The sequence below is a fragment of the Anser anser genome, assembly GCF_964211835.1.
Source record: "Anser anser genome assembly, chromosome: 1".
NCBI classification, from domain to species: Eukaryota; Metazoa; Chordata; class Aves; order Anseriformes; family Anatidae; genus Anser; species Anser anser.
The window spans coordinates 56237348-56264820 of NC_139720.1; the positions used below are offsets into that span (position 1 = coordinate 56237348).

Sequence of the window (27473 nt, forward strand, 5' to 3'; positions counted from 1 at the left end):
GAAAGGCCCCCGCGGAGCAGCCCGCTCCGCCCCAAGCCGGCGGCTGGGTGCGAGTGACAGCAGCGGCAGCCACTGAGATCCCGCAAACGGGGCGGGGGGGGGCGGCTCCATCCGCAGAGACGGCCGGAAGCGGGTTTGGGCACCTGCGGGCAGGGCGAGGTGCGGGGCCGCGGCCGCGATAGGGAGCGGGGTCGCGATCGGGACGGGGATCGCGACCGCCCCCCCTCCCCCGCCCTGACGCCCCCCTCTTCTCCCCGCAGATGGCGCAGAGGTTGGCGCTCCGTCGGCTGCTGGCCGGCCCCGGCAGGGCCTTGGGCACCTCCGCGGCCCGCCCGAGCGCCTTCAACGTGCAGGACGGCGGCGACTTCCAGGAGCGGGTGGTCAACAGCGCCAAGCCCGTCGTGGTGGACTTCCACGCGCAGTAAGTGCCCGGCAGCGCCGAGCCCCGGGGCACGGCGAGGCTCTGGTAACGCCCTTCATCGCTTCTCGGGGCTAAATGTCCCCCCAAAAAACACAGAGCGACGTTAACGCGCGTTTTGTACCTCCCCGCAGGCTCACGCTGTGTCTCTGCAGCTCTAGCACCGTGCGCTCTTGGGCCAGAGCTCTTGACAGCCTCACGGTAGCAGAAGCAATGTTTGTGATCGATAAAACTGTTGTTGTGCTCTTGCCAGTTAAAATATTCCTGGATGTTATCCGCTGGATTAACGATACCGATTATACTGCTTTTTCAAGTGTTTTCACGGTCCTGTAGTGCTGCCATAGGAGTTGTGGCTGATTCTGGGCAAACAGGCTACAGAGCAGCCCCAAAATAGCTGCACTAAACAGACCAAACTGACGAACCAGAACCTACATTAACTGGGGTCATCCAGGGAGAAAACGACAAATAATGGAAAGCCTGAAACCCAGCATGGAAAGAGGCACAAAACTTATGTTTTACATGACAAGGGCACTCAGATCTTTAACTTGTGTTTTCCTTGGCCTGAGGGAGTTCACAGCTCCCTAAATAGCGTGTTTAGGTGCAGCACTGTTTTCCCTGTGTGGGGCCTTGCAAAGTCTGCCGTGGCTGCCATGTTCTTGCGTTAAACAGCTGCTATGTCTGCAATTTTTGCAGCCAACTCTGCAGTAAGTACACAGGCAAGCCTGTGATAATCGGCAAGAGCCGATAGGTGTGCAGGTGGCTGCCCCCATGCCTGACAGTAACACTTGCACCACGGCGGCGTTGTGGCCATCTGGGTTACAGCTCAACACGTGAGCAGGGCAGGGACGAACGGCTGAGCAGCAGAAGAAAGAGGACAGCCCGGGCTGGGGGAGCTGGTTAATGTTTATGCTCGGCGTTCAATGCCAGCAGCGTCCCGTAGCATAGAGGTTGGGCTGAAGACAAGAGAGGTAAAACGGTGGTAAAGGCACTGGCGTTCCAGCCTTCCGTGCCTGCTGCTGCTGCACTTGCCTCCCCTCGTGCCTGCTCTCTTTCTCTCCTTAGGTGGTGCGGTCCCTGCAAGATCCTAGGCCCCAGGTTAGAGAAGATGGTGGCCAAGCAGGAGGGGAAGGTGGTGATGGCCAAAGTGGACATCGATGATCACACAGACCTTGCCATTGAGTACGAGGTAGGAGCTGGAAGAGCACAGGCTTGCCGGTGGTGGTAGTCCGGAGCAGGTCCCTCTCCAGGGAGAGGTGTCTGCACGGGGAGGGGAAGCCCAGGGCTGCTGCCTGCCTGTGCCTGGTCCACTGGGTCACTGCCGTGGGTGGATTTCACTGCATGCCCCTCCTCCAGCTCTGCTGCTCATATTCGGCGTCCCCACCTCTAAATCTGGAGAAATGTGTCCTTTAGGCCGTGCAGAAATCTGTCAGTGTAAACACAGCGTATCACAGAACGGCCGAGGTTGGAAGGGACCTCTGAAGATCACCCAGTCCAACCCCTGGACCAAGCAGGATCACCTGGAGCACGTTGCAGGATGGCATCCAGGCGGGTTTTGAATATCTCCAGAGGAGGAGACTCCACAACCTCTCTGGGCAACCTGTCCCAGTGGTCTGTCACCCTCACAGTAAAGAAGTGTCCCCTCGTATTGAGCCAGAACCTCCTGTGCTTCAGTTTGTGCCTGTTGCCTCTCATCTTCTCGCTGGGCACGACTGAAAAGAGACCGGCTCCATCCTCTTGACACGCTCCCCTCTGATATTTACACACCTTGATGAGATGTCCCCTCAGTCTTCTCTCCTCCAGGCTAAACAGGCCCAGCTCTCTCAGCCTGTCCTCGTCCAACAGGTGCTCCAGTCCTCTAATCTTCTTCGTAGCCCTCTGTGCTCACTCCAGTAGTTCTGTGCAGCATTTACTGCGTGCGCAGGCTGCTCGGGTGTAGGGCAGGGACATGAAGTAACAAGCCCCAGGCTGTTGCACTCCTTGACACGGTTCTCCGGGCAGCCAGCCCGTCCCCTCCCTCGCTGAGGATTTCTTGCGGGGTGACAGTGTCCTGTCCTTAAGCTGCATCACAAGGGGACGGCGTGGGCTTTGTTTGGACAAGTGGAAGGCAGGTTGGAGAGCGCCTGTGCGCAGCAGGAGCACGCATCCCACTCTTGGCAAGCGTGGGCCTTGGTGCTTATGTCAGCATTTCACACGCTTGCCCTGCGTTTGTCCCTGCAGTCTTGCTCCCAGGAACGAGCAGAGTGACTGGAGAAGGCCGTGGCCTTGGCTTACGTGATTCCCCCTGCTCCTACCCCGTCAGCGATCAGGCGGTTTAAGAAGTGCAAAAATTCCTTTGACAACTGTGCTGGCCCCTGTTATTTCTCCTTGTAAACAACAGGTCAGTCTGTGGAGTCAGGGCATCCCGCTGCTGTGCTTTACAGGGAAGAAAGTGCTCAGTTTTCACTTGCGTAGCACACAGATGGAGCTGCTCCCTCTCCCAGGTGAAGTCCTGCTCCCCGGGCTGACGCTAGCACAAGAAGCTTCTCAAGATGCCCAGCAAACCGAACCAGCTCCTGAGCAAAGCTGTCATTGTGTTAAGCCTGGAGGAGATGGCTCTGTCCTGTTCCCAAACCCTGCCGTGCTGGAAGGAGGAAGAGGCCGAACCAGCTCATTCCCTCCCACTCCTTCCCGGGGAGAACTTTCTGCCTGTGCTGTGGTGGAGCGTGCACCCGGCTGCTGCCTGCAAATGTCACTTGCAACTTCCCCAGGCTGAGCACGAGAGCCTCCCGTGCTTTTTTTAGGTGGTGGCGTGCTCTCAGGCATGCCGGGGCTGAGGGGGACGAGTGCTGGCTCACTAGCAGGGCTGTGTGTTACAAGCCTGAGGGCTGTGCGGCTCGAGGGTGCCGGTGAGAACAAGTGGAAGAGACTGAGGTTCTTTCAGTGGTGGTCAGGAGATAAATCCGGATAGGCGCGGACAAGGTTCTGGTAGCAACTGTCCTAAGGAGGAGAGAGTAGAGCTTGTTGGCTTAACTCCCGTGTTGCCCCAAGCCTTCCAGCAGGTTCAATTAGCTCACTTTACAAGAAGATGATCTCAAATGACTGGAAAACGGCAAGAGAGCGCGTGTATGGGAAGAAAGGTCTTGAAAAAGAGGCTGAAAGGGCTGGCTTCTTTCTGCAGCTTACCACACAAACACAGCGAAGTTTTGTTTTGCAAGAGGTCCTGGGGATCATCCCTGCGTCCTCTGCATTTTGCAGTGATGAGTGCACCCAGTCTGGACCCTTCTGCCTGCGGCTAAACCCCATCCCTTAGGTAGTGCTGGCGAGTAGGATAGCTGCAAATGGGTAAAGGAGAAATGCTTGGTTTGATCTTCGTAGTTTGGGCCATCCTTTTCAAGGCAGAAGCTTGGTTCGTGCACTGGGCACGTGCTTGGCCTTGCTGCTTCTTCTGGGAAGTTGCCAGCTAAGGAGATGGGAGCAGAAGAGCCGATGGGAAGACGCTGAGTCGAGATCAAAGAGAGACCAGAGGTGGTATTTGGGAAAGATCAGGGAATCCAGAGGGATTTTTTTTTTTTTAAAGCCTTTCCATCTGAGATTAGTTATCTGCAAGCTGAGAAGGATTTTGCTTGCGAGTTTCAGTGTAGGTGTTACCCTCACAGCTCCTCCACTCACCGCCAGGAAGTCTCCTTCCGTCCATGCCTATTCCCCTGCCACGTGCACGGCCCCCAGTTCGCTGCCCGATGGCACGGCGTCATCTCCCGCGGGCTCCTCAGCCTGGGGAGAGAAGGGAGAGCCCCCGGGAGGAGCTGAGGAATGTCGCTGCGTGCCTTCACGCCTGCTTCTCCCTGCCCTTGGCTCCAAACAATTCCGGCTAGCACGAAGCCCAGACGTGTTTCCTGCAACCAGAAAAATCCGGGCACCCTCCTCTGTCTGGTTAGCGCAGCACAGAAGTTCTTTCTCTGAGGATTCCTCCTTTTGTCTAGCACCCTTCTGCACCAGCTGCGGCCTTTTGCTGCTGCCGCAGCCTGCTCTTGACCTCGTGCCCCGAGAGCAGGAAGGGAGGAGTACTTTTGTTTAATTTGCTTTCTCTGGAAATTCCTTAAATTCTTTTTTTTTTTTTTTTTTTGCCTTGGCCCGTTGCCCATGCCCCTTGGGAAAGGGCAGCCCCTGCGTCTGCTGCTGCGGGTGGACACGTGAGCCGTGGGCAGCCCCGAAGAGCTGATGGGCACAGGGACATTGCTGATCGGCAGAGCTCCTTCCTGTTACGCCTCGTCCCTGAAGGCGGGTGAAATCCTTCCCCCGCTGGTGTCCAGGGTTGTACAAAAAAGCCCCAGTTTCAGATGGGAGAGAATTCCCTCAGTGCGAGTGCTGCCAGGAATAGCCCGCATGGCTGCTTTTATTTGTTTATCTGCTTGGTCAGTGCTGATCAAAAGCAGCCTATTTCCTCCATAAATGCTTTGAAGTAAGAGGAGGGTTTATTTAGGTCCAGTGCAGACTGGACCCCCCCAAAAAAAAGAAGGAAATCTAAACTTTCCCTTCTAGAAATTCCCAGGACATCTGCTTCGCAAGCAGCAAACCCAGGAACCTCAGGATTCCCTCCCTGCCACAAAAAGGGGAGCCGAGGCCCACTCACGGCTTCCAATTTCGAGGTGCGCGGGTCTAAAACCGCCTTTGTGCTTTTCTCCCGGAGGCTGCCGGCTGTTTCTGAGACTTCTGAAAGCGCAGAGCCGGGCCCTGCTGCTGCCCCCTGGCACGCTGCCCCCGGCACGGATGTTTTGCCCAACTCGGGGATGCGTGGGAGGAGATGGAGGGAGCAAGTGCGCGTGAAGCCCCTGGGTGTGCTGCTCAGAGCCCAGTAACTCGTTTTTGTTTTTTGTTTTTTGTTTTTTTTTGTCTGGTCCTCTGTAGTGCTTCGAAGAGTCATCCGGACCTCTCCTGGCCCTGACTGGGGTGATGTTTAATGGTGCTGGTCGGACGCGCTATTTTTTAGGGAGGAGCTGGGGTGGCCGTGCTTGTTACTAACCCACCTTGCAAACCAGGGGGAGGCTCAGCAGAGCGTTGCCCATCAGGGAGAGGAGGAGGCCAGTCAAACGCCGCGCTGGTTTGTCCTTTCTCACCCCTAAAATCCTGAAGGAAGACGTCGTCGGTGCCATCAGCACCCCTGGGGCCTGAGTTTCTGAGCCCTGCTGCAGCCGGGCACTAGGAGGAGCTGAAGAACCTGTGTCACAGCAGCGCCGGCCGGGTGGCAGCGGCCCCCTCGCTCCCATCCGTTCGGATTAGGCTGCACAAAAGCCCCCGAGGACAGACTGCAGGAACAGCGCCGGGCCGGGGCGGGAAGGGAGGAACAAAATGTCCCTTTCATCTCAGCCTCCTGCTGGGAGGAAAGCCAGACCTCTGGAGGGTTTCCTGCAGGAAGGATTTGCGAGTGTGGCAGATCCTTGCTGGCAGCGGGGCTGGGACAGCTGGGAGCGCACGGGGGGAAGGCCGTGCGGGCTGGCAGATGGGCAGCAAGCGAGATAAGAACAGGACGTGTTCGGGGGGAGAGGCTTTGCAGAGATAAGAGCACCGGAGCTGAGGGTGGTCGTGCCAGCTGTCTGTTAGCAACACACAGGATCAGATCTCTGAGCTCTGATGGCTCCTTCTCGTGATCGTGTCTACGAGGTTTCTTCTGTCGCTGTACACCCAGCAAGTCCCCGAGGAGCGTCATCATTTCCACTGCTGTTCTCTCCAATAATTCCCAGCAATTTTGTTTCGGACCAGAAAAACAGCATCCAGAGCAGTGCAGCTGCCTGCTGGCACTGGCTGGAGGGACTTCTCTTCTTACCCCATCATCGGGAATCCAGCTCAACAGCTAAAAGCTTAGGCAGAAAATGAAAGATGGGTTGGGGTTGTCATTACTCTGGCCGGCCAGAGCAGGACGTCTGCCTGCTCGGTGGTGGGTGGGGAGCCCTGCTCTAGCTCCTGTCCTATTTGGGGAAGAACATGGCTCCAGTCTGGTACTGCCCTGGCCATAAAATGTCTAGAGATCATCATGCGTGAGAGGTATCCTGACAAAAGACTGGGTTTGTTTGCTTATGATAGGATAAGAGGGAAAGAGAAGCAGAATTTGTACTGGAGAGGGGAAAAAGCTTTGCCTTTTCCTTTTATGTTAGGCTTGGTTTTGCCTTTTAAATTGTGTTACTTGTAGGGCACGTGTCAGCTTTGAGCAGCGTGGGGTCAGCTCCTTGACCTGCAGGTAGGGCCCTCGACGCTGCTTCCAAACTGATTCCCTTAGCTTCCAAAAGCCAAGTCCCTGAAACTCAGAAGCAAAGCTTTAGCTAAGAGAAAAGCTTTCAGTCCCTCGCTAGCTGTAGTTGTCTTGCTGTCCCCGGGAGCAGGGGGACAGCTACAGAGCTCCATTTGGGATCTGGGTGAAGTTGGGCTCCTCGCAGACTCCGCTTACGCGCATCTCTGTGTTTCTCTTGCCCCCAGGTGTCGGCAGTGCCAACCGTGCTGGCTATGAAGAACGGAGACGTTGTGGATAAGTTTGTGGGGATAAAGGACGAGGATCAGCTGGAAGCATTCCTCAAGAAACTCATCGGAGCCTGAAGTAAAAGGGTGGCTGTACCTCTGCCTCCGGCTGTGTCCATGTTGTGCATTCCTTGCCTGGGAGAGCTGAGGGGCACGTGGGCTGCCTGCCTTGTACAGCCTGGGGTTTTCCTTTGTTTGGGGGTTTTTAGGAGATGGACAGTGTTGTAACCCTTCCTTCCTGCTCCCCCCTTCTCTCGAGCAGCAGTAGTTGTAAAGAGTGTCGAGGAGCAGGGCTGCTTTTTCTCAAAATGGGGAATGTGGCTGGGATTAGGAGCCCACGTTTATCAGCGAAGAGATGACGTGTAGAACCGCTGCTGAGCTACGAGGAGGAATGTCTCTCCTTCGCCTAGCATCTGATAGCCCAGAGCAGAGGGCAGCTGCTCCCTACAACGTGTGGGTGCCTATCTGCCCTGGGTGGGTTTGTTTAAAGCTGGGAATGCCTCTGCCTTGTCTGTGAAACCTGTGTTTTTGTCCCGCTGTCCTCACGTCCCTGGGGCAGGTACAAATGCTCTGCAAAGCCTCAGGCTCCTCTATTAGTTTTATAAGAGAAAATAGAAGTATTTTATGGATCTCCTTTTTTGTAGGTCTGTAATAAAGAGAACTTTATTGTCACTTCTGTTTAGCTGGAGAATAAAACTTGATTCTCTGAAATCGCAGGGAAGTCCCTTGTCTGTCCAGAGGGGTGAGAGGCAGTACCAGCAGAGCAGTGGCTGGTTTCTAATGATGGGTTGGGAGAGAGCAGGTTACGACTTGATCCCTACTAAAAGGTAATGTTCCGAAAAACAAACAAGTGGATTACTTTCACAGGGCTTGCAGTGCTGCTCCCGTGTCCCCTTTGGGTGCAGCTGGACCCAGGCCTCTGGAAGGAGGCACCTCGTGTGCGCAGAGGGGCAGTGGCTCATTGCACTCCCCTGTGCTCGCTCCCCACCGTGCTTTTCTCACCTCCTTCCCTGCCCAAGCAGTCTGAAGCCTCCCTGACCCTTGTGTGAATAGTTAGATCTGCTCACACAGGTGAGTCCTGACAGCAGGCGGTCTCCTGATGCTAATTGCCCCGACCTTTAGACTAAGGGAGGCAGCCGTGTGCCCGTGTCACAAACAGCCTCCGTCCTTTCCAGCGCTTCCTCCCCACGTTCACCTGATCACAGTCAAGCTGAATTCAGAACACTTCCAGTTTGTCAGTGCCCCGCTCCCAGCTTCCTCCTGCACTGGTAGGCAGAGTACGACATCGGGGCTGGTGCCCACTGTAACGCTTAACTTCAGTTCACGCGTGAGCACACTGTACGTGCCTAATAACCATGTAAGAGCTGTGTTTTTTTTTTTCCCTTCCTAGCTTCTGTTTCCCTCAATCAGTCTTAACTCTGCCTTGGCTCTGCTCCATTTCGCCTCCCTGGCACAGGTCGTTAGGGTTTTTTGTTTTTTTTTTCCCTGCACCTTCGCAGGAACGAGCTGTGACCTTTTAAGGAGCGAGGAAGCAGCGCTCCAAGTCCCGTGCGTCCCGCCGCAACCGCGGTGCTGCAGGCGTCGCCGTTCCCACCTGCTCTCACCGGCCCGGGCACCGCGGGGCGTGGGCAGCAGCGAGAAGCGGTGCCGGCCCCCCGAGGTGGGCTGCCTTCCTGTCAGGGCTGAGCTCACGGCCTGGCGTGCCGCCCGCGCGGTGCGCTGTGTGCGGTGATGTCACTTGGATGTAATTTGGGAAGCTGTGAGCAGAGAGAAATGGTATTCGGCTTTACGGCGGAGACCGCAGGAGCTGTGCTGCTGGTGTCCCGCTCCTGTTTCGGGCCGAGCGGTTCGCCCTGCCTTTTTGGTGCGCCTCGGTGTTCCTGGCTGCTCTGTAAACACTTCTAGTAAAGACTGTCTCCACTTCCCTGCATGTGCAGGAAAAGTAGGGGAACAGCGTCACGTACCCAACAATAGCCAACTTTTATGCTTCACCATCCCACAGAACAGGAAAAAACACAGTGACTTTGCATTGTGCGTTTAAGAGACAGTATAAATTAGCTATTTTATCACTTCCTTCTGAGGAAAAGTGGAGCTAACGTGCCGGTCGGCTATTAAAGTGCCAGCGTGCTTTAGGGTGCATTATATGAAAGGCACAACTGTTTCTGTGAGATAAATACTGGAGATAAATACACAGGGAGAAATCCTCCAGAAACTGCCTGGCTGGCAGGGAGGAAGAGGAGGAGGCTGGGGGCACCGTGATGCTTTGCATGGTTTTCACCACAGCGCAGGCCTCAAAGTGCAGCGATGTTTTCTGCAGCAGGATCTGAATTCAAATCCCTGGCTGGCGACGGCTAGGGAGGCTTCGGGAGGTGCAAGCAGGAAGCGCTGCAAGGAGCGTGTTTATGTAGCGGTTAAAAGAGGGGTTGCACAGCGATTTTCATGCCAGCTGAATGTGATCTTGGTCTTTCCTGAGCACAGGGAGCCAAGGCAGTAGGTTGTTTCTCAGAAACAGCTGTTTTGTACATGTCAGTTGAGAAAACGTCTCTGTTCTCACTCCGGCAAGGACGCCGTTGTTCCTCCCTTTCGGAGTTAAACACATCCAACGTTCCCCTGATCTGTTAAACATTTACTCTCTCCCGCCCAAGCATTACAGCAGCGCTCTCTGCTTCTCATGTTCCCGGCTGCTATTTTAGGAACGCGTGGCGGTCGCTGCCTCTCCAACGGGAGCGAAGCCGAGCTGACCCCGCTGCTCACTGCCCGGCTGCGCTCCGAACCCAGCGCTGAGATTTCCCCCCCCCCACGATTCGCATGCGGCGCCTCCGCCCGCGCGGTCTGGTTGAAGACACCCGGTTCACAGCAAGCAGAGCTTTTTCATCCCTTTCTCCTGGCTTGCATCGAACCCAAGAGCAGCAGCTGCTGCTTTCCTGAGCCGTTCGGCTCCCTCTGCTGAACCCTCGCAGGGTGAGAGCCGCGCTGCTGCCGTGCCCGGCGTGCTGCGCCGAGCCCCCGCGATGCGCCGGTAGGGGATGGGAAACTCAGGTTGCCTGATGCGCAGCACACGGGGGCTGTGAGCGTGGACAGGGCCAGTTGTGGCCACGTTTGGCTCCAGCTGGCTCCGCAGGCAGTGAGTCCTACAACAAAGCAAGCATCGGGCCCACGTCAACAAGAGCAGCCGCCGCTAACGCTGCCCTCGGCAGGGCCAGTTGCCAAGCCAGCCTGGCTGCTCTCGGCTTTGTTTTTTATCTCCTCCCCCCCCCCGCCATTTTTCTCAACTAATTACAGGATTCGCACGGATTTGGCAACTCGGATCTCGAACCCGGGCAGGCCATTAGCAGCAGCGTTCAGCTCGGCGGTGTTGCGAAGCCTTGCTGAGTTGTGCTGAGCACTCATCGTTGGTTTCAGTCTTCTGCAGGTTAAATTGCAAGTTGCTCGTAGCTTGGCCAGCTGCAATATCCTCAGCAATAAAACGATAAGGCAAAGTACAGAAGGTTGGAGTTCTGGACCTAAATCAAAACAGATCACAGGTGAGACGTCCCGTCCTCCTCACCTGCTCTGCAACCCACCCAGGCCCAAGTCCACCTCCGCCAGCAGGGCAGGCACAAGAGCAGGGAGAAGGAAAAGGCAGCAGTGCTTCGCCACGGCCTTTCCGCCGCTTGTCTTTCTGCCCTCGGCTCGCTCGTGAGCCTTGTGGTTCCTCCGCCAGCACTTTCCACTCGAAGCCTTTCTCGAGCAGAAGCCGGAGGCTGCAGCTGGCCGCCAGCGCGTTAGCCAGGGCGGGGCGTGCTTGGCAGCGCCCGGGCCCTGCCTCAGGCTGTGCACGGGGACAGGGACGGGCGGCTTCATCCCGTGGGTGCTGCGCGAGCCTGGGTGTGCTCCAGGGAAGGGAGGAGGTGACAGCAGCAGGGGACACCTGCTGCCAGCAGAAGGGGGCCGGAGCCAGCCTCTTTGCCCAGCTCCTGGTGCGCACCGCTGCTCCCCTGCAGGCACCCCAGCTGCATCCTCCGTCTCAGCAGACGGGTGCTTGAGCAATACAGAAAAACAGGAAATTTTTGCAGCCAGAGCCCTCAGAAACACCCCCTCCGAGTCGTCCAGCGGGTACAAAATGCACCAGCGATTTCGGTGCTTTCCGGGGACCTTCCGTGCTGCTTCTCGTGCCGGTCTCGCGTTGCACGAGGAGGGCGGTCGTGCCTCGGGGCAGAGACGCTGCAGCCCGCGGGTGCTGGGTGCTCGGGGCTCCGTCCCCTTGGGCTGCTGCGAGCACGGGGCCGCGCCACGCAGCCAGCAGCAGCAGCTGATGCAAACGCAGGGTTGCACCGCGTGCAAGCCGCGGCATGCCTTCCAGTATTTATATAACACCGTTTTGCTTTAATCTGGCTTTTTAAGTAAATTGTCAAGGCCCTTTCTGTTCACCGGGAACCTCTCTTTTTCTTTTCTTTTTTTTTTTTTTTTTTTTGACTGCGAGTTTCGTCTTTCAAAGCTTGGCCAGTTGTGAGTGATGCTGAAAAATGCCATTTGCAGCGGCTTTTTGTTCCAAGGCTGCATTGTTCGGGCAGAAGTGGTTGTTTTCTTTTCATCCTGGCATAGCTCAGGAGTGACTGCATGGTCTTAGCTCCAACTTTCTAAAAATACTCACCCGTGAGGCGAGATCCGGCGTGGCTCAGACCAGCAGACTAATGCTTTGGAAAGGCGTGATGGCCTGAGAGGAAGCCGGTGGCAGCGTGGTGCCAGCTCTTTGGTGACTGCAAGCAGTGGATTTGCAGCATGTGTCAGCCACAGAGCATTCGCAGGGTGCTTTGGGGCACAGCAGCAAGGGCGCCGGGTACAGGGGACGTCCAGGGAGTGCCTGCACTGTCCCCACTGCCTGTGGGGAGCTATGGGGTGGCTCAGAAGTCACAAAGAAAAGCACCTCCTGCTGCGTGGGGAAGCAGGGCTGAAAGATGAGCCTGCTCCCCGTCAGAGGTTGGTCTCAGCAACCACATCCTCTTCTCGGAGCGTGAGACGCCCGGCTCTGGGGGAGGGGGTGGCAGGGACGTAGCCGAGCATAAATCAGGCGTGTGGCGGATTGCAGGAAAGCGTGCGGGAGCAACTTCTCGTCCTGCCCCTGGCTGATGGCAGGAAGCTCCCCAGGTGACTGCTTTAGCAGCTGCTGGGACAGGAGACCTCATTGTTCTGGGCTCGCGATTTTACAGCCGTGCCAGCTTTCGGCAGGAAGCGGCGAGACAAAAAACCCTCAAGTTCTTCTTCCTCCTGCGCCAGGTTCTCTCTCCAGGGGCTGAGCCTTTGGTTTGGCTCCTTGGGGGCTCGCCACCGAGGACACCCAGCTTTCCCCTGCCAGCCTGCCCGGGTGTGATGGGTTTCAACCACTTGGCTTTTCCCTAGAGCCCGGGCATCATTAAATGGTGCTGCTCTCAAGCCTGCCACTGCATTTCTAGTGCTAGACTGTGCGGTCGCCCAGCACGCCAGCCCTGGGTACCTGTCTGGGACTTTGCTTCCCCTTCCCCTTTCCCTGGAGCTCAACTCTGTTCCTAATTCAGGTTTCCTTGGTGACACTCAAGAGGAAGTACGCTCAGAGTCATCCCCATCTGGCATGGTGCAGGGGGCAGCACCCTCGGGATTCAGGGATGCAGGAGCAGGAGAGACCCCTCTGGGGTCTTGGATGTGGCTGTGTCCACAAGCAAGCTCTGTAGGTTGATGCCATCTCCAGCTGCTGCCTCTCTCCTGCTGTTCTGTGCCTCCCCATGATGCTGACCTGAGTTTCCAGCCTTGTCCCTTCAAGCCAAGCTCTGCCAGTGCTCAGCCCCCAGCCTGCCCCCTGCCTTCTCCTTCCTGTAGGATTTCCACCAAGGCCAGGAGCAAACGTTGCATCCCCTCTGAGGAACTGACCAGCTGCAGCTTTTCTGATGCCGGCAGCTTCCCTCAGTAAACCCACCGCAGTTTTGCTGCAGGTGCCAGCTGGCAGTGGGGTTTTGCACGGGGCAGAAGTGCCTGGTGCTGTCATCGCTCCAGGCTGCAGCTCAGCCCGCTCCCACGTCCTGTCACTGCCACCCAGCAGCCGCCGTGTGTGCCCTCCTGTCCCAGAGCTGGCTCCAGCCGTGGCTGCTCCTTCGCTGCGGCGTCGCTGTGCTCGATTTGACAGCTGCATTTTGTCACCCCAATAAACAGCACAATTCCCAAAAACAGGGTCAGGGCTGCCAATATTTGGCTGAGGAGAGAGCAGAGGATGTGAGAAAGCAGAGATCATTTATGTGTCCCGCAAGTGTCAAGTCCCTCAGTGTCTCCTCTCGATGCACAGACATCGGTGTGGCAGCAGGGACAGCGTTAAAATCAACAGCTTGCACCGGGACCACACTTGGGTCGTGAAGGCTGGGTGCCTGCGAACAGTGCCCACGTGGAGATGGAGGAGGACAGGGGAAATAAAACATCACCCCACGGGGCTGCTTCTCCCAGCTGGGTGCCCTGGCTCTGCCCCAGCCCCACTGCGCTGCCCTCTCCTGCACTGGGCTGGGGGGGGGGAGGTGGGACAGGAAGGCCCTCGTTATTCAGGGCTTGCTAATTAGACGGGAATGTTATCTCCAGCCCAGATGTCGGCTCTGACCTCCCTCTAACCTCCTGCTGGAAATCAAAACAGACGCAACTCGGTTTGTTTTAAAATAACAAAAATAAGCTTTTGGGGTGAAGCAGGAAAATCTGGCCCGCGGGGTACGGCTGGGGAGGGAGGAGGGCACGCGACCAGATAAGCCTGGTGAGATATGCTGGGCGGCAGAGCTGGGAGGGATGGGCTGAGAACAAAGTCCTGTGGATTATGGTGGCTGTGCACATACGCTGGGTCCTCTAAGAAGAGAAGGATCTGGGGACACCTTATAGTGGCCTTCTAGTACCTAAAGAGGGCCTACAGGAAAGTTGGGGAGGGACTCTTTGTCGGGCAGTGTAGTGATAGGAGAAGGGGAATGGCTTTATACTAAAAGAGTGTAGGTTTAGGTTAGATATTAGGAAGAAATTCTTCACTATGAGGATGTTGAAGCACTGGCACAGGTTGCCCAGAGAAGCTGTGGATGCCCCGTCCCTGGAGGTGTTCAAGGCCAGGCTGGATGGGGCTTTGGGCAGCCTGCTCTGGTAGGAGGTGTCCCTGCCCATGGCAGGGGGTTGGAATTAGGTGGTCTTTAAGATCCCCTCCAACCCACGCCGCTCTCTGATTACGTGATTCCAACCCCTATCCAGCAGCGATGGTGGTGCAGGATGGGTCAGGCCTCTACCAGATGCAGCTTCACAGCCTGTCCCCACTGGGCCCAGTAGGTCCAGAGGTGGAGCTGCTGGGTGAGGCTGAGCTGAGCCTGAATTTTACCTCCCTGCCTCGCTTTGGGATTGAGCAAAGGGAGTCAGCAGGAGTGGCTGATCCCTGGAATGAGCTTCGCTTTTCAAACCTGACCCAACCTCCTTTTGCTCGTGGTACCTCAGGCAGCCCTCGAGTCGTCTCAGATTAAAAGAAGCCGAGTAACACCGAGAGTCGGTGATTCCCGTCCTTGGCTGTCAGTGAAAACCTGTTTTATTGCATTTCTGTCATAATCTTCTGAGCACCTCACCCATGCTGAGACCCGGCACGCTCAGACTTTCTCTTTGGGCCGCAGCCTCCTGCCTGGCCTGTAGGTGAGGGCAGCCGCCGGTCCAGGCCGAGCCCTGCCCTGCCCGTCCCATCTCCGCAGCACCAGCTAGAGCATGGCCTGCACTGAAGTGCCCAGGGTCCTCTCCACATGGCGGTGCAGAGCCCCCTCCTCGTGGGGATTTTGGCTCTGGAAGGTGGTCAGGGTGCAGAGGTGCCCTGTCCCTGCCTCCCCCCGGCCACGGCCTCGACCTCTTGGTCAGCCTCGTACCTCACACCTTTCCCCAACCCACAGCCCGGAGCTCATCTCAGCCTTCCCCATTTCCCACCCTCTTTGAAGACTGCAGAGGGATTGTTCATCACGCCACGCTCCTGATATCACGTAAGACACCACTGAGTAGCAGTTGTATGTCATTTCACCTACCGTTGTCCCCAAGCCAGCAAGCAGGTAAAAGTTTTGAGGTCTCCTTTCTCGCTTGCCTCCTTTTCAATCACTTCTGGCCCACTGAGCAATGGGTGTTCTTTTTTTTGACGCTCTGAAGGCCGTGCCTCACAGATATGACATCAGAGGAGTGATGCACTGCCCTCCAGCAATATCACCGGAGCAGAACCTGATTTCTGTTGTCTTCCAGCCCTAGCTGCTGCCTGGTACACCCTGTCTCCCTCAGCTTCACAGCCACTGGAGCAGAGCAATAGCTGAGAGGTGAGTAATCGAGAAGCTACCTGACCAGATCTAGACCTGGCTGTAAACATTTTCTCTGATAACAACGGAGAGGAAGATCTGCGACTGCCGAGGTGCAGAGCCGCTGGAGGAGGAGGAGGAGGACGGTGCCCAGACATCCCTGAGTACATGCGCACAAGGCATTCGCACAGTGTACGTGCAGTAAAACTGCTTGCAGAAACTACCACAGCTTCCTCGTCTTGAGTGAATTTGCACCCATTTTTATGAACTGAACTTCCGAGATGATATTAATGTGGTAGGTGGAGGCAGGGATGCTCACTGTACATGCACTGACACACGCTGGTAGTGTGAACGCACACAGCAACACCTGCAGTGCAGGTGCTCGGTGAAAGGACAAGAGGCAACGACAAATCCTGGATTTGCCACCCTCAGAGGTTTCCAAAACCTGGCTGGATACGGCCCTGAGTGGGCTGGAGACCTCCAAAATTACCGTCTACACTGAGTGATGCCCTGAGGTTGGTAGCCCTATACATTTGGCAATGGATGTTGTGTAATTCAGCTACTGGTCACAACCACTTGCATCTAGGATGCTGTAACAACCCCTATGGCCAGCTGTGCAGTTGGAGTAAATTCATCCTTGGCATCCCTGGAAAAGAGGCTTTCTGCCCTCCCAGGGCTGCGATTCCCTCCTTGTTTCTGATCAGCCTGTGTCTGGTGTGTCACCAGAAAGTCCTCCCCATGACTGTGCATTTCCAGAGCCTCTCTAGCACCCAGGCAGTCAACCACACCAAGGAAACGGTCAAGCTGGAGACACAGCCCTTGCTTTCGGTTCAGGCTGTTTTCCAGCTGGATCAGACTGTGAGATCTGGGGCTGGCAGTGGGAGTGTGAAGTTTGGAGGAGGGAGGGGAAGAGGAGGCAAGGGGGCTTCTTCCTCTGGGGGCTGTCCAGACTCGGGCTGGTTTGCGCAGTCCTCAAACCACAACCCTGACAGTCCCAAGGCTGAGAAGGAACAGGATGTTCCCTCGTTGGCTGACCTAATCCAAATCACTCATCCCAAGGGAAAGGCCCCACAACCTCTCTTTCTTGAGCCAGACACAGCCTGTAAGCAGTTAAAGAGTGGATGTGGTGGCAAGCTCAGGAGAGGGAGCATGATCCCACTGGTCTCCCACTGGTGACCCAGCCACAGCTCCTGCTCCCCTCAGCTCTTAAAATACATGGATTGAGAGCTATAAAAACTCATTTCATGGCAGGGAAGGTCATTAGATCTGGCGGCTTGTGTACGTCTGTGTTCACCTGGGCATCTGACAAACATGGTGAGCACCTAGCCTGCTCAGCCCCGTGCTGCTGGGACTTGAACACAGTCACAATTACAAATGTATCACAGAGGAAGCTCTCAGTGCCTGCTTCCTTTCCTACAAAATAGAGATAACTGCCTCCTGGAGCGATAAATATGATCATGTTTGGTAAAGATCTCTGCGAGCCGGCGGTCAGCACAAAAGGCCAGCCTGTTGTGGCTCGCAAGCACACTCATCCCCTGCCTCCCCTTCTGCCGCTCCTTCCCGAAACACGTCAGCGCTCGCAGGAGGAGGTGGGTGCCGTGACATCCCTCTTTTTTCCCCTGCTGAGAGAAACTGAGTCACGCAGGGATGATGTCCTCCAGGCTGGCAGCAGGCTCAAAAGCAGAGTTATGGCTCCCCGTGCCCCCTCCCCATGCCAGCCACCACACGCATGTGACCTGGTGGATTAGCTTTCCACGTCCTTGGTGTAATGAACCCGTGTCAGGAATGCTGTGTGCATAGCGACCTTATCTGATGACAGTGACATTTTTAGCATGTTTATGTTTGGCCTTATTCGTAACCAGTTGGCGGAGCTGGATGGATCAGACCGGGTCGATACGTGTAGGAACCCAATGCACGCAGTCGGCCAGAGATGTAGGGGGGATCCCAAAACACGTACGGAGCCATGGGGTCTGCAGCAGACATCCCGCAGCAGACCTGCCAGCTGCGGCTTTTCACACACTCGCCGGCAGCGCTGGGAGGAGGATCGTTTGTTTTTCCTTTCTTTTTTTTTCTTCCGGTTCTCAGAACTACCCCAACCAGATGGGAATAGGTTTCCCATGTCGGATGCGGGGGACCCCGCGACCCGTCGCTCCCAGATCCCCCCCGCATCCCAAAAAAGCAGAAAGCGGAGGCTCCACCGCAGCTCCTCCGGGAGGTGCGGGGGAGAAAGGGAAGAGGAGCGGGGTCGTCGTGCAGTTTTCCCCGCTTCAGCAGCTGGGCCAAGGGAGGGTTCCCAGGGTTTTTCCCGGGAAGGAGGTCAGGGCCGGGCAGCCTCCAGCCCCGGGAGGCCCCACCTCCTCTCAGCCTCCAACGCCGCGCTCCTGCCCTTATAAGGCTGCGGTTGTCACCGAGGCCAGGAAAAAAAAAAAAAAAAAAAGAAATGTAATAAACCGAAAAGCCATAAAAAGCTGCGTGAGCGTTACCTGCCCCGCTCCGGGCTCCCTCCCCAGGCAGGATCTCGCTGCCAGCCCAGCTCGGCCTCGGGGCTCCCACCCCAAAGGCTTCGCCTCAGGGCGCTCCAAATTTATGAGGCCTCCGCTCTGAGACGTCTTCATTTGCTTTATGTAGTGCTTCAGGAGGAGGTTCGCATCTCCGGCCGCCTTTTATTTTTTGCTGCTTTTGCACGGTGTGAGACCGTGGTAGTCTCCATCCTGCAGGAGAGGGTGCACGCAGGGGGAGGCTGTGGGGTGAGCCTTCAAATGGCCACCTTCCACCCCCCTTTAAAAAAATGATCTGAGGGCATGTTGGCCTTTCTGAGATGGAGTGCCTTCCAGCAGGGAACACCCGAATGCAGAGGAGACCCTGCTGTCTCCTGGAGGGAGAAGCTTGCCGTGATGAAGAAGACACCATGGGCTTGAACATCCAGCAACGCCCTAGACCAGCAGTCAGGAGACGTGGTGTATCCATCAGACAATTATTTGCCTGTTTGCGGATGTGGCTGAGTTTTACTCCTTCCCCCCTTCTCGATTTTTCTCTAAGTAATGAGGCAATTCATTGTCAGTGCATATTTTAAACACTGACTCTCTTGGTTCCTGTCTTAGACCCAGCACACACTTCCCAAAAGTTTCCTGTGGGCCCCAGCTACAGCAGTTTAAACATTTTCCATCGTACGTGAAGCGGCTGCGTGCTGCCATGGGACCCTTGCTTCCTGGACCTGCCTGGATCCTGTCCCCAGATCCCTCCTGGGACCTGCTGGGGGCACTGGGGCCAGCCTCAGCCTTTCTTCACTTCTGATTGCCCTCTCACATGGAGTTTGCCTGCTCCGTTTGGGCTTGAAAGCTCTCTGGGGAAAGGCACGGGGGCTGCTCTTGGCTTGAGAAGCAATGTGTGCTACTGCAGTGCAGTGAGAAAGGGGGACTGTGGCTTGATGTGCAGCAATAAAGGGGATATGCCTTCAGGAGATGTCTCCTCCAGGGAGGAGAGAAAGGTTTGTTCCAAAGAGAACTGCTATGCTTGGGAATTTGCCATTGGGAAATACGAGATTTCCCCCAGACAGCCTTTTCCAGGTCCGCTGGCTGGCCAGAGATGCAGTTCCTATTGGGATTTAGTACCTGTAGGGAGATCATTGCTCTGCACATTGTGGGGCTGGGTTTGCGTGGACTTGAGCTACTCTTTCCCCAGTCCCACATAAACATTGCTGCCCTACTCCCCGGGCACAAAGGCAACCTCTGGGGAACACGGGGGAGCCCCTCGTCTGTGCTGATGTATGTGGGTGCCCTCTGTGCTGCAAAAGCCTTAAGGAAACAGCACTATCACAGGTGGCGGCACGGACTTCACCTGGATTCTGAATCATAACGTGCTTCTCCCAGGTCTCTGGGTTAAAGTGCCCCACTCCACCTTTCTCCAGAAGCTCAACAGAAAACAAGATCAGGGAGCAGCAGCGTGAAGTTTTGTGCCGTCGCGGGACATAAAACCTTTAGCGTTGAGACCACGGCTGTCCTTACACCACAGTTTCCCATCACAGGGAATTGCCTCTTCCAGTTTCTCCAAGCTGGAAGCAGAAAGACCCCCAGCCCCTCGGTTCCATCCTTCCCCTTGCAGGAAGAAGAGGAAGAGAGGTACCAGTGCCAGGGTGGCTGCGGGCGAGGTAGAAGCCTCTCCCTTCCCAGCTGTTCGGTGTGCATCAGCAGCCAGGACACACAAAAAGGTGTCCTGCAGGCCAGGCGGGGCCCTGCTCCAGGCAAACTGTGCTTTGCAAATGGAGTCACAGCAGAGGGACAGGAGGAGCGCTTCTTGCTCCCTGGGGTGAGGGTAGCACCCACTTCAGGACACAGGAGCCCACACCTGATTCTTCCCTGCCCTGGGCATTTCCACCCACAGTCACCTCCAGGGGACCACAGTCTAGATTTTCAGTTTTAAAAGAGACTTTACAGTGACCCAAAGAGACCTTGTATCCTGAAGAAGCACAAATAAGGCATCTTTAAGGGCTCCTAATTATACTTTTTTTTTTCCCTCCTGCTTTACATATTTTCCTGCTCGGGATTTTTTTTTCCCCTTCTTGCTAATTAGAGGACTAATTTTAGAAATTACTTTTGTCCACTCTGGAAAACTAATAGAAAATTAGTAAAAACGTGGTAGCATGGAAATGAAAGTAAGCCTGGGGAAAGGTAATTGTTTATAACCGAGGGGTTTTGTTAACTCCTATGCCTAATTAACACACTACAAAGGGGAGCCTTTGTTGGAGGCTCCACACCCTGCTTTTCCAATTAAGGTACAAGAGAGATCAAAATAAAAAGAGCTTGGAGACAGCTGGTATGTCCCCTAGCAAAGCCAAACCTGATTTAGCATTCCTCAAGTAACAAAAATAATAACAATAATACGCATACCTTCTTTTCCTGTATGCATTTTCTCTTCATGTAATGCAAAACCCCTTCTCACGGTTTCTGAGTAACAACAAAAAACTTATCATTATGATCCTCATGGCTGATGTGTTTTTAACCCACAGGAAAAAGGGGCTGGGGTGATTATTTTCAGGGTTATGATGGCTGCTAGAAGAAGCTTTGCAGGATAGCTGAATCATCGGGTGAGCATCTTGTTTTCATCTTTTTGTGTTTCACTATCCCACATCTAAGGGTCGGCTTATGAAAATTCAAAAGGCTTTTATACACATACATTCCTCTATAAAGAGTCAAAGAGTTACAGGCTTCCGTGCTGTCTCGCTACCAGCCGCAAGTGCGTATACAGGTGTGCGCTTAAAGTTCAGTGCGGCAGTAATCAGGACAACAGCAAGGATGCTTCTGCTTTGTGTGTGAACAGAAAATACAAGGAGGTAGTGCACAGGATTTATCATAAGTTAAAGAGAGTGGAGCTATCTTATTTTGTGCTTTAGATCTGTATCGTGCTTGGGTCTCTAACTCCAAGTCCAAATATTCTCTCCGTGAACCCCCTTTTATATCCCTCGGAGCATAAGGCATCAGTGTCTGCAGGACTCCTTCCATCCCAGACTGACAAAAGCTGCTACCTCACACAGAGGGATTTCACAACCCCTCCTGAAAACATCTCTGTTCCGTGGGTTTGGTTCCTCTAACACTTTTTTTGCCTCTCGATAGCTGAGAAATACAGCAGAGCAGGTGCTAGCCTGAGGTTTGACAGCCCACCAGCCTGCTGCTCTGCAGTGAGGTATTGATTTTTGACAGGAATTTGTTACACAAACACAGGGTGCCCCATGAGTTGTTTTCTTTGTTGCAGAATAATCCCAGGAAACGATGCTCTGATGAATGGGAAAGAAGATGGCTGCGTTACACGAGGCTCTTGCCTGCACCTTGCCTAAAAAGTCACTTCCCACCTTGATGACACCTCATGTATCTCAGTATTTTCTCACATCCTACAAAGATAATGCCTCAGGAAGTCCCCAGGGCTCATTTTCTGCCTTTTGTGCCAGTACTGTCAGTTTGGTCTTCTGTTCCATCTGTCCAACCCGAACAGGGGGGCTGAAAATAAGGGCGACGCACCCAGCTTCCTGCGCTGCCCCATATGTTTCCAAAGGCTGTGCAAGCTGGCAAAATCGTACAGAACGGACCCTGCTGGCAGTGGGAGGCCAGAGAAGCTGGGAGAATTGAGGAGGCTCTCAAGGGAGTAGGGGAAAAAAAAAAAAAAGTCCCAAATGTGGGAGGGAATCTTGGCAGAAATGAAAGGGGGGTTGTTGAGCAAAGCACGCGCTGGCTCCAGCCGCACAGAGCTTGCAATATGTTGCACTGAGAATCTGTGGGTGTGTTTATAAGACCTGCCGCTGACTTGCATGCACAAAGGATGTAGCCTCCTCTTATCAGAAAAATGTGGGCTTCAGTCTCGCAGAAGAGGGTGAATACTTGCAAGACTTCACGTCAAGTCTTCTTTCTGGCTGCGGAGCTCTCGCCCAGCAGAATGGGCCCAAAGCTAGGCTTTGACCGGACCGGCTTTGGTTTCTGGCAGGCAAAAGCAGTGTCTTTAATTGTGGCAGGCTATAAACTAGTTAGTTCCCCTGCAGTTCCCACAACAAAGCTGCAATGAGAATCTGGATGACTTTCTACAGCGCTGGAAAAATCCCTTGTTCCGAGCATCTCTTGGGCATACCAGAATATTTCAAGATAGTTTCACTTTGGCCTCGGCCAGCTCACTGGAATGAGAACCGCAGAGCCACTTCATGTGAGCAAATATTGGCCTTGATTACTATTGCAGGCTGAACCCAAAACCAAACAGCACATGTGAGGTAAGCTGAGAGGCACCATTAGCGAAAGCTCACGTAGTAACCTCAGGAAAGGCAGCAGGCGGAAAGCAGAGGTGCTCTCGTGTTTGGCAGGGAGGAAAGAAGGGAGACTCAAATCCTGCTGGAGGAAGAAGATGCTTGGGGAGAGGAAGAGGGAAGCGAACATCCAGCTAGATGCCTTTTGTTTAGAGGTCTCTTAAAGGTGACAGATGCTGAAATGCACTTTAAAAAAGGTGAATGTTGTGAAGTAGCAAACCACCATTCACCTTGGTGGATTCTCTGAACTTGGTCCTGTTTTCCAAATGGCAAAATCACCCTGGTACTCAGTTCTTGGTTCTGTGAAAATGAGGCCCAGCCTGAGACCTAAGAAGGAAAAGAGAAGCAAAGACAGTGTAAAGCTCTCCACAGCCCCACCTAAGCAGGAAAACAGTGTTTAGATGGCTTTGGCAATCTCTTGCAAGTATTTTCCCTTTGTCAATATCTGTTCTACGCCTGGCAAGTATATTTGCTACCTGAGTGTCACAAGCATACGATGGCTGCAGGGCGACAGGGATGTTTATTCCCCTTTCAGCTTATCCTCTGCTGAGTAAAAAGAATGCCCCCAAGCCCTTCTGAACTCAGGAATCTGAAGCATTTCTTAACCCCCTGAGAAAGGCAGAAGGACAAGGAGGTATTTGAGACGGTAATAAAGGACCCTTAGCAATTGCTGAACCACAGAGCTGTGAGGCCAGGACAGAGAAGCCCAAAATTACGTGCCTGGTACCGGTTGAATTGTCACTAAAGGGGCTAAACCACAACGGGTTGTGTGAAAATGCCCAGTTAGTTTTCTGCAGCAAGAAATCGCCATGCTTATTTAAGGCAGGTAACAGGATGTGCTCTGCTGGAATTTTGGATAAGCTGGGGTAGGCCTGAGGTAGAAAACTCAGGTCCCAAATGTTGGTTTGGGGCCAAGGATGGCTGGATGGCTTCTATTCCTGGTGTATAAATCCTTTTTTTTGTAGTTGTGCTGGACGCCAGCTTTCTCAGCATTTAAAGCTGGATAGAAAATAGCTAGCAGCAAGAGAACAGGGCTAGAGGAAACAGGGTTAGGAAGCGGATATACTGAACCAAAAAATGTATGTTGCTTAGCGCTGTGCTCGCATTTAGATGGCAGTGATGATTATATTTGAATTCCTTGGAGGTAAAGAGCTCTGGGCCATTGTTCTTGGTATGTCAGATCAGGAATGCGGTGTCTGCAACCATGCGTAATGGAGTTGCAATCCCATCTCAGGGCTTGGAGGAACTCACAAGCTCCAAGGAGAGCTTTCCTCTGCGCAAGACATAATTTTTCATTTAGGTGTGTTTCTGAGGACACGTCCCATGACTTCAGTCAGGGCACAGCTGTTTGACAACCTGCTTATCCAACTGGGATACGTACATACTTTTACAACGTAGTGTCACTCCCATTGTATTGCAGGGAGGGTCTCTAGCACAAAGTAAATTTGCTTACTGTGCTACCTAACTGATAGAGATTTATGCCTCTAAATTGTACCCCAACTGATCAGAGATGTCGTGTGCAATGTTTTGTTTTCTAGCTGCAGATCTTGTCATTAATGTGTGAAGAAAGTAAAAATGTTTTCCTCTTTTACTGAAGCTGAAGCAAGAACCACAATGAAGCAGGAGTTCAGCAGGCTGTTCGCACAAGACGGCATGGGTGGATGGTTGGGGAGAGGTGGAAAGGGGGAGAATAACTGTTTTAAATGCTACAGCGTGCCAGGTGCAGCTCCTGCCCTCCTGCCAGCCTTGGGGTGCAGGTATGGTTCCCTCCTATTTTCTCCATCAGCAAAGTCAGTGTGAAAGACTCCTGTCGCAGTCCCGTGGTTCAATCTCTTCAGTTGTGCTGATGCCTCTGTCTCTCTGTGGGCCTATAAACTAGATCAGCGAACTGCTCTTTTCTTCTTAACCTTCTTTTTTAACTCCAGTGATCCAGTTTACAGTATGGCTTTTGAAACGTCTGCATCAGCACCGCTGAGGCAGCGGTGGCTGTGACACAGCACTAGGACCAAGCAGCTGGGGGGAGAACAGATGACATCTCAAGCCAGTTTTGCTGATGAAGAGAGCATTATGGAATCACACCCTGACACACAAAAACAAGACAATGAAGCTATGAAAACACAGCCACACCAGAAGTTGGGTAGGCATGCTAAGGGTAACCTCTCTCTGTAAGGAAAGGCCTTATATGCTTCCTAGTATCTGCTACTTGCTGCTTCTGAGACAGGTTACTGGGCCACGTTTGCCTTAGTGTGGTCCCAGCTCTTTCACATCAGCTGCTCCTGTTATAATTTGGATGAACAGAGCTAGAATTTAGGCTTAAATTTGTAAACTCTGATGCTCCAGTGGTAACACCACTTGCTTTCACTCCTTCCACATCTTAAGTTCATGGTTTTCCACCTTCTGTGCCTTCACAGTTCGGATTTGGCATTTGTTATGGGAGCAGAACAATAAAGAATTGGCACAAGGGGAAAAGGAAGCTATGCTAATAGACGGTGCCTAAATTCCAGGCAAATTTCACATTGTTCAGAGGACATGGGCAGTAAATGGTGAAGTCCACAGAAATGTGTTGCTTTCTCCTCCTTCGCTCCAAAGAGCCATTTCCTTCTGTTACAGGGTGTAAAAACCCTTTAAATTCTCATCTGGATTTATAGCTGGGTGTATATATCAAAGTGACTCCAGAGCTGCTTTTTTTTTTTATATTAATTCCAATGATGAGTCTGCACAGAAACTACTGATGTTTCAGGCTTCTGCAAAAGCAGAGCTGAGGCTTCTTAGCAATAACAGATTGTGACATTCTCCAGATCTGCATGTGTGCGGTTTCTGTCTAAAGTCACTGTGGTTAGCGTTTAGCAATGTGACTTCTCTGATAAAGTAAACACCTTTTGTCTCCTGTCACTCTTCTTTCAGCCTGGAAGAAACTTGTTTTGGAAGAGATTTCTTCTGCCTCGCAAGGCATTTGGAAATGATTTGTCGACATGAATTTAGCCACCTTACCTGTTTGTGAGATACAGAAATGAAACATGCCTATGTTTAGTGTTCGTGGCAGACGTGCAGGCTTCTCCCACGGACTGCAGCTTGCCAATAAACTTATGCCCAATTGTCTTGGATTAGGCCAGCGTAGGGGAAAACAGCGTAGTTCAGCAAAGTGAGCATTGGTGTGGTCTGTTGCGAAGGCTGGCAAACCAAAGAGTAACCTCTGGATGCTTGGTGTTTCATTTTCTTTTTCTTTCTCTGGTAAATCTGGCTGTTGTTGAGGTGCTTGAGATGCTGTTTTTCAGAATTCAATGACCATTACAAGTTTGCTCTTCCAGCGGACGCGAGCTTGCAAGCATTGATGGAAAATGTGAGTGAAGTTGACCAGAAGGATCAAATAAACATCATACGAATTTGTAGAAAGTAACGGATGTACAAAATTAATATGATAGCTTTTTTACTCATACTTCTTTCTGAGGCGTGTCTCCTTTCCTGGGTAACTTCCTGCCATCAGACCAACACAAAAACCCTGTGCACTTATTTTCAGAATTGTCAAGCTACAGAAAACAGACAATTCAAATCTGACTTGCCTCAACTACCATGCACCCACCAAGCTGAGCATTAGGGAAACATGCAGAGTTTTCAAAAGAAGTGGGATACTTTTTGGTAAGGGAGAGGTTGGTAGAAAACTGCAGCTATCTTTGCTTTGAGCTCATTTTTGATATTTTACTGCTGAAGTCATCAGGGAAGTTTTGCCATTGATTAAACAGGAGTGGAACCAACTTCTCAAATGTCTTTATTAAAGAAAAACAAAGAGAGAAAGACAAACCTGACAAATAGTACAGCCTGACCTTAGACTTAAGTCTTGGAAAGTGCAGAGTTACCTATGAAAGTATGAGAGGCAGAGGAGAGTAAGAAAATTTGAAATGCCCTGTACCATGCAGTCCTTAAAAATGACTGACAGCCTTTTAACGTCTGCATTTCATACTTGCAGTTGTTACCTTTTATTTCCCACATGACTACTGTTGTCAGTTAATTTTTGCCTTTTCTATTTCCTTGCCCAGCTAAGCTCTGCTACTTTTCTCCTTCAAAAACTTTACTTAGACCTGATACTGTCTGCTTGCTTTTGTTTACCTTTCTTAGCCGCTTGGCTGAAGACACAGCTTCTCTTTTTTTCTTTGATGTATGTAGTAATCTCCACTATTTCCATTCTCTCATTTTTATGGGAGAATTTAAAGCCCTGCCTTTCAACCAGTAAATATCCTTTTTGTCACTTTTTGATGGATCAGAACGAGTTACTGGACACTTAAATGGAGACTTAGGTCCCCATTTAAGGCATCTGATTATGTAGGTATCTTTGGTTGCCTCTTGTCACAGTTCCAGCTTCCTTTCATTCTCCGTCTTAATGTACTAGCGAAGACCTATGCTGTACGTTCTCTTCCCACTGCCAAATTAAATTCTTATTGTACCTATATTTACACCTCTCACCTCTGCCTTTAACAATGACACCTTTGTATGCCTGATACTCAGCCCTACAAATCTTTCACTGCTTTCAGAGATTTCACCCACTGCCTTTTGTGTCTCGAGACATACACGTCTAGCGTTGTTTCCAAACTGCCGCAATGAATCTGAGCCAAAAGCGTTTCACTTGGACAAGAGATGCTTACTCAAGACAATTCTCTGCTAACATCTCTGTCTCTCTTGATTCAAGCCTGCTTCACTTGTAACTTCGATATTAGTCGACATTGGTAAACTTCACCCTGTATTTTCTGTCGTTGGCACCTACGTCTGCAAACCTGCTCTCCTTATCGAAGGTAGGAAGCCCTGAAGGGAGGCAGCCTTGCATTTCTGGATGCTTGTAAATAAGCAATAAAGCTCATCTTTACAGCTGGATCTGACATCTGGACTCGTATATGCCGCGCTCACTTTTGGAAGACTTTCGTCTCACGTCTTGGCTCTGGCTTCCTCCTTTCCCCTGCGCTCTGCCTGAAGCTCCTGGAGCCTGCAGCACATGTAGAGAGGAAGGATGAGCTCAGCTTTGTGCCTTCACACCTCTCCCGTTCTGGCAGGCCTCCCCCGACCCCCTCCAGGCTCACTTCAGCACCCGGGCCCGGCCACGCCGTGCCTCTGCCCTTCCCCAAGCATTTTCGGGCCGTGCCGAGCCCCTGCGGCCTCAGGATTATAATTTCGGTGCCTGGATTACGCCCCCCCCCCCCACCCCTCCATTTCCCCGTGAGGCCGCCGGGCACGGCCCCCTCAGCGCCAGGCCGCCGGCCCGGGGCGGGCACAGGGCAGCGCCAGCGAGGCACGGCTTCCGCCGGGGCCCAGCCCGGCGCCGCTGCGGGGCATTGTGGGGCCGGCCTGGCACTGCTCGGCCCGGCAGGAGGCGAAGGGAGGCGGCGAGGGGGCAGCGGGGCCGTGCCGGGCCGTGCCGGGCCCCCCCCGCCCCTCAGGGCGGCGCCGCGCCGGGTGCGCCTCCGCTAACGTTGCACGAAGGCGCGAGGCCGCCGTCCCCTCCCGCAACGGCTCCGCAGCCTCC

General features: G+C 53.4%; 1 protein-coding gene and 1 long non-coding RNA gene across 4 annotated transcripts; one reads left to right on the top strand and one right to left on the bottom strand.

The window, feature by feature from the left end:
- Window positions 1-64: 64 nt before the first annotated feature.
- Window positions 65-7615, top strand: TXN2 (thioredoxin 2). Its single transcript, XM_083836787.1, has 4 exons — window positions 65-159; window positions 261-421; window positions 1481-1604; window positions 6866-7615. The coding sequence occupies exons 2-4, from the start codon at window positions 261-263 to the stop codon at window positions 6980-6982; spliced, it is 402 nt and encodes a 133-aa protein (XP_083692913.1). The 5' UTR covers window positions 65-159; the 3' UTR covers window positions 6983-7615.
- LOC310899850 lies at window positions 7281-27410 on the bottom strand. 3 transcript variants are annotated; one of them, XR_014584713.1, is made up of 4 exons: window positions 27031-27410; window positions 14926-26936; window positions 10185-13106; window positions 7281-10035 (listed from the first exon to the last, which is right to left on the bottom strand). It is a non-coding gene; the product is annotated as an uncharacterized lncRNA (long non-coding RNA). The 3 variants fall into 3 exon arrangements; XR_014584714.1 differs by having other exon boundaries at window positions 10185-10407; window positions 10484-13106; window positions 14926-27410; XR_014584715.1 differs by having other exon boundaries at window positions 14926-27410.
- Window positions 27411-27473: the final 63 nt, after the last annotated feature.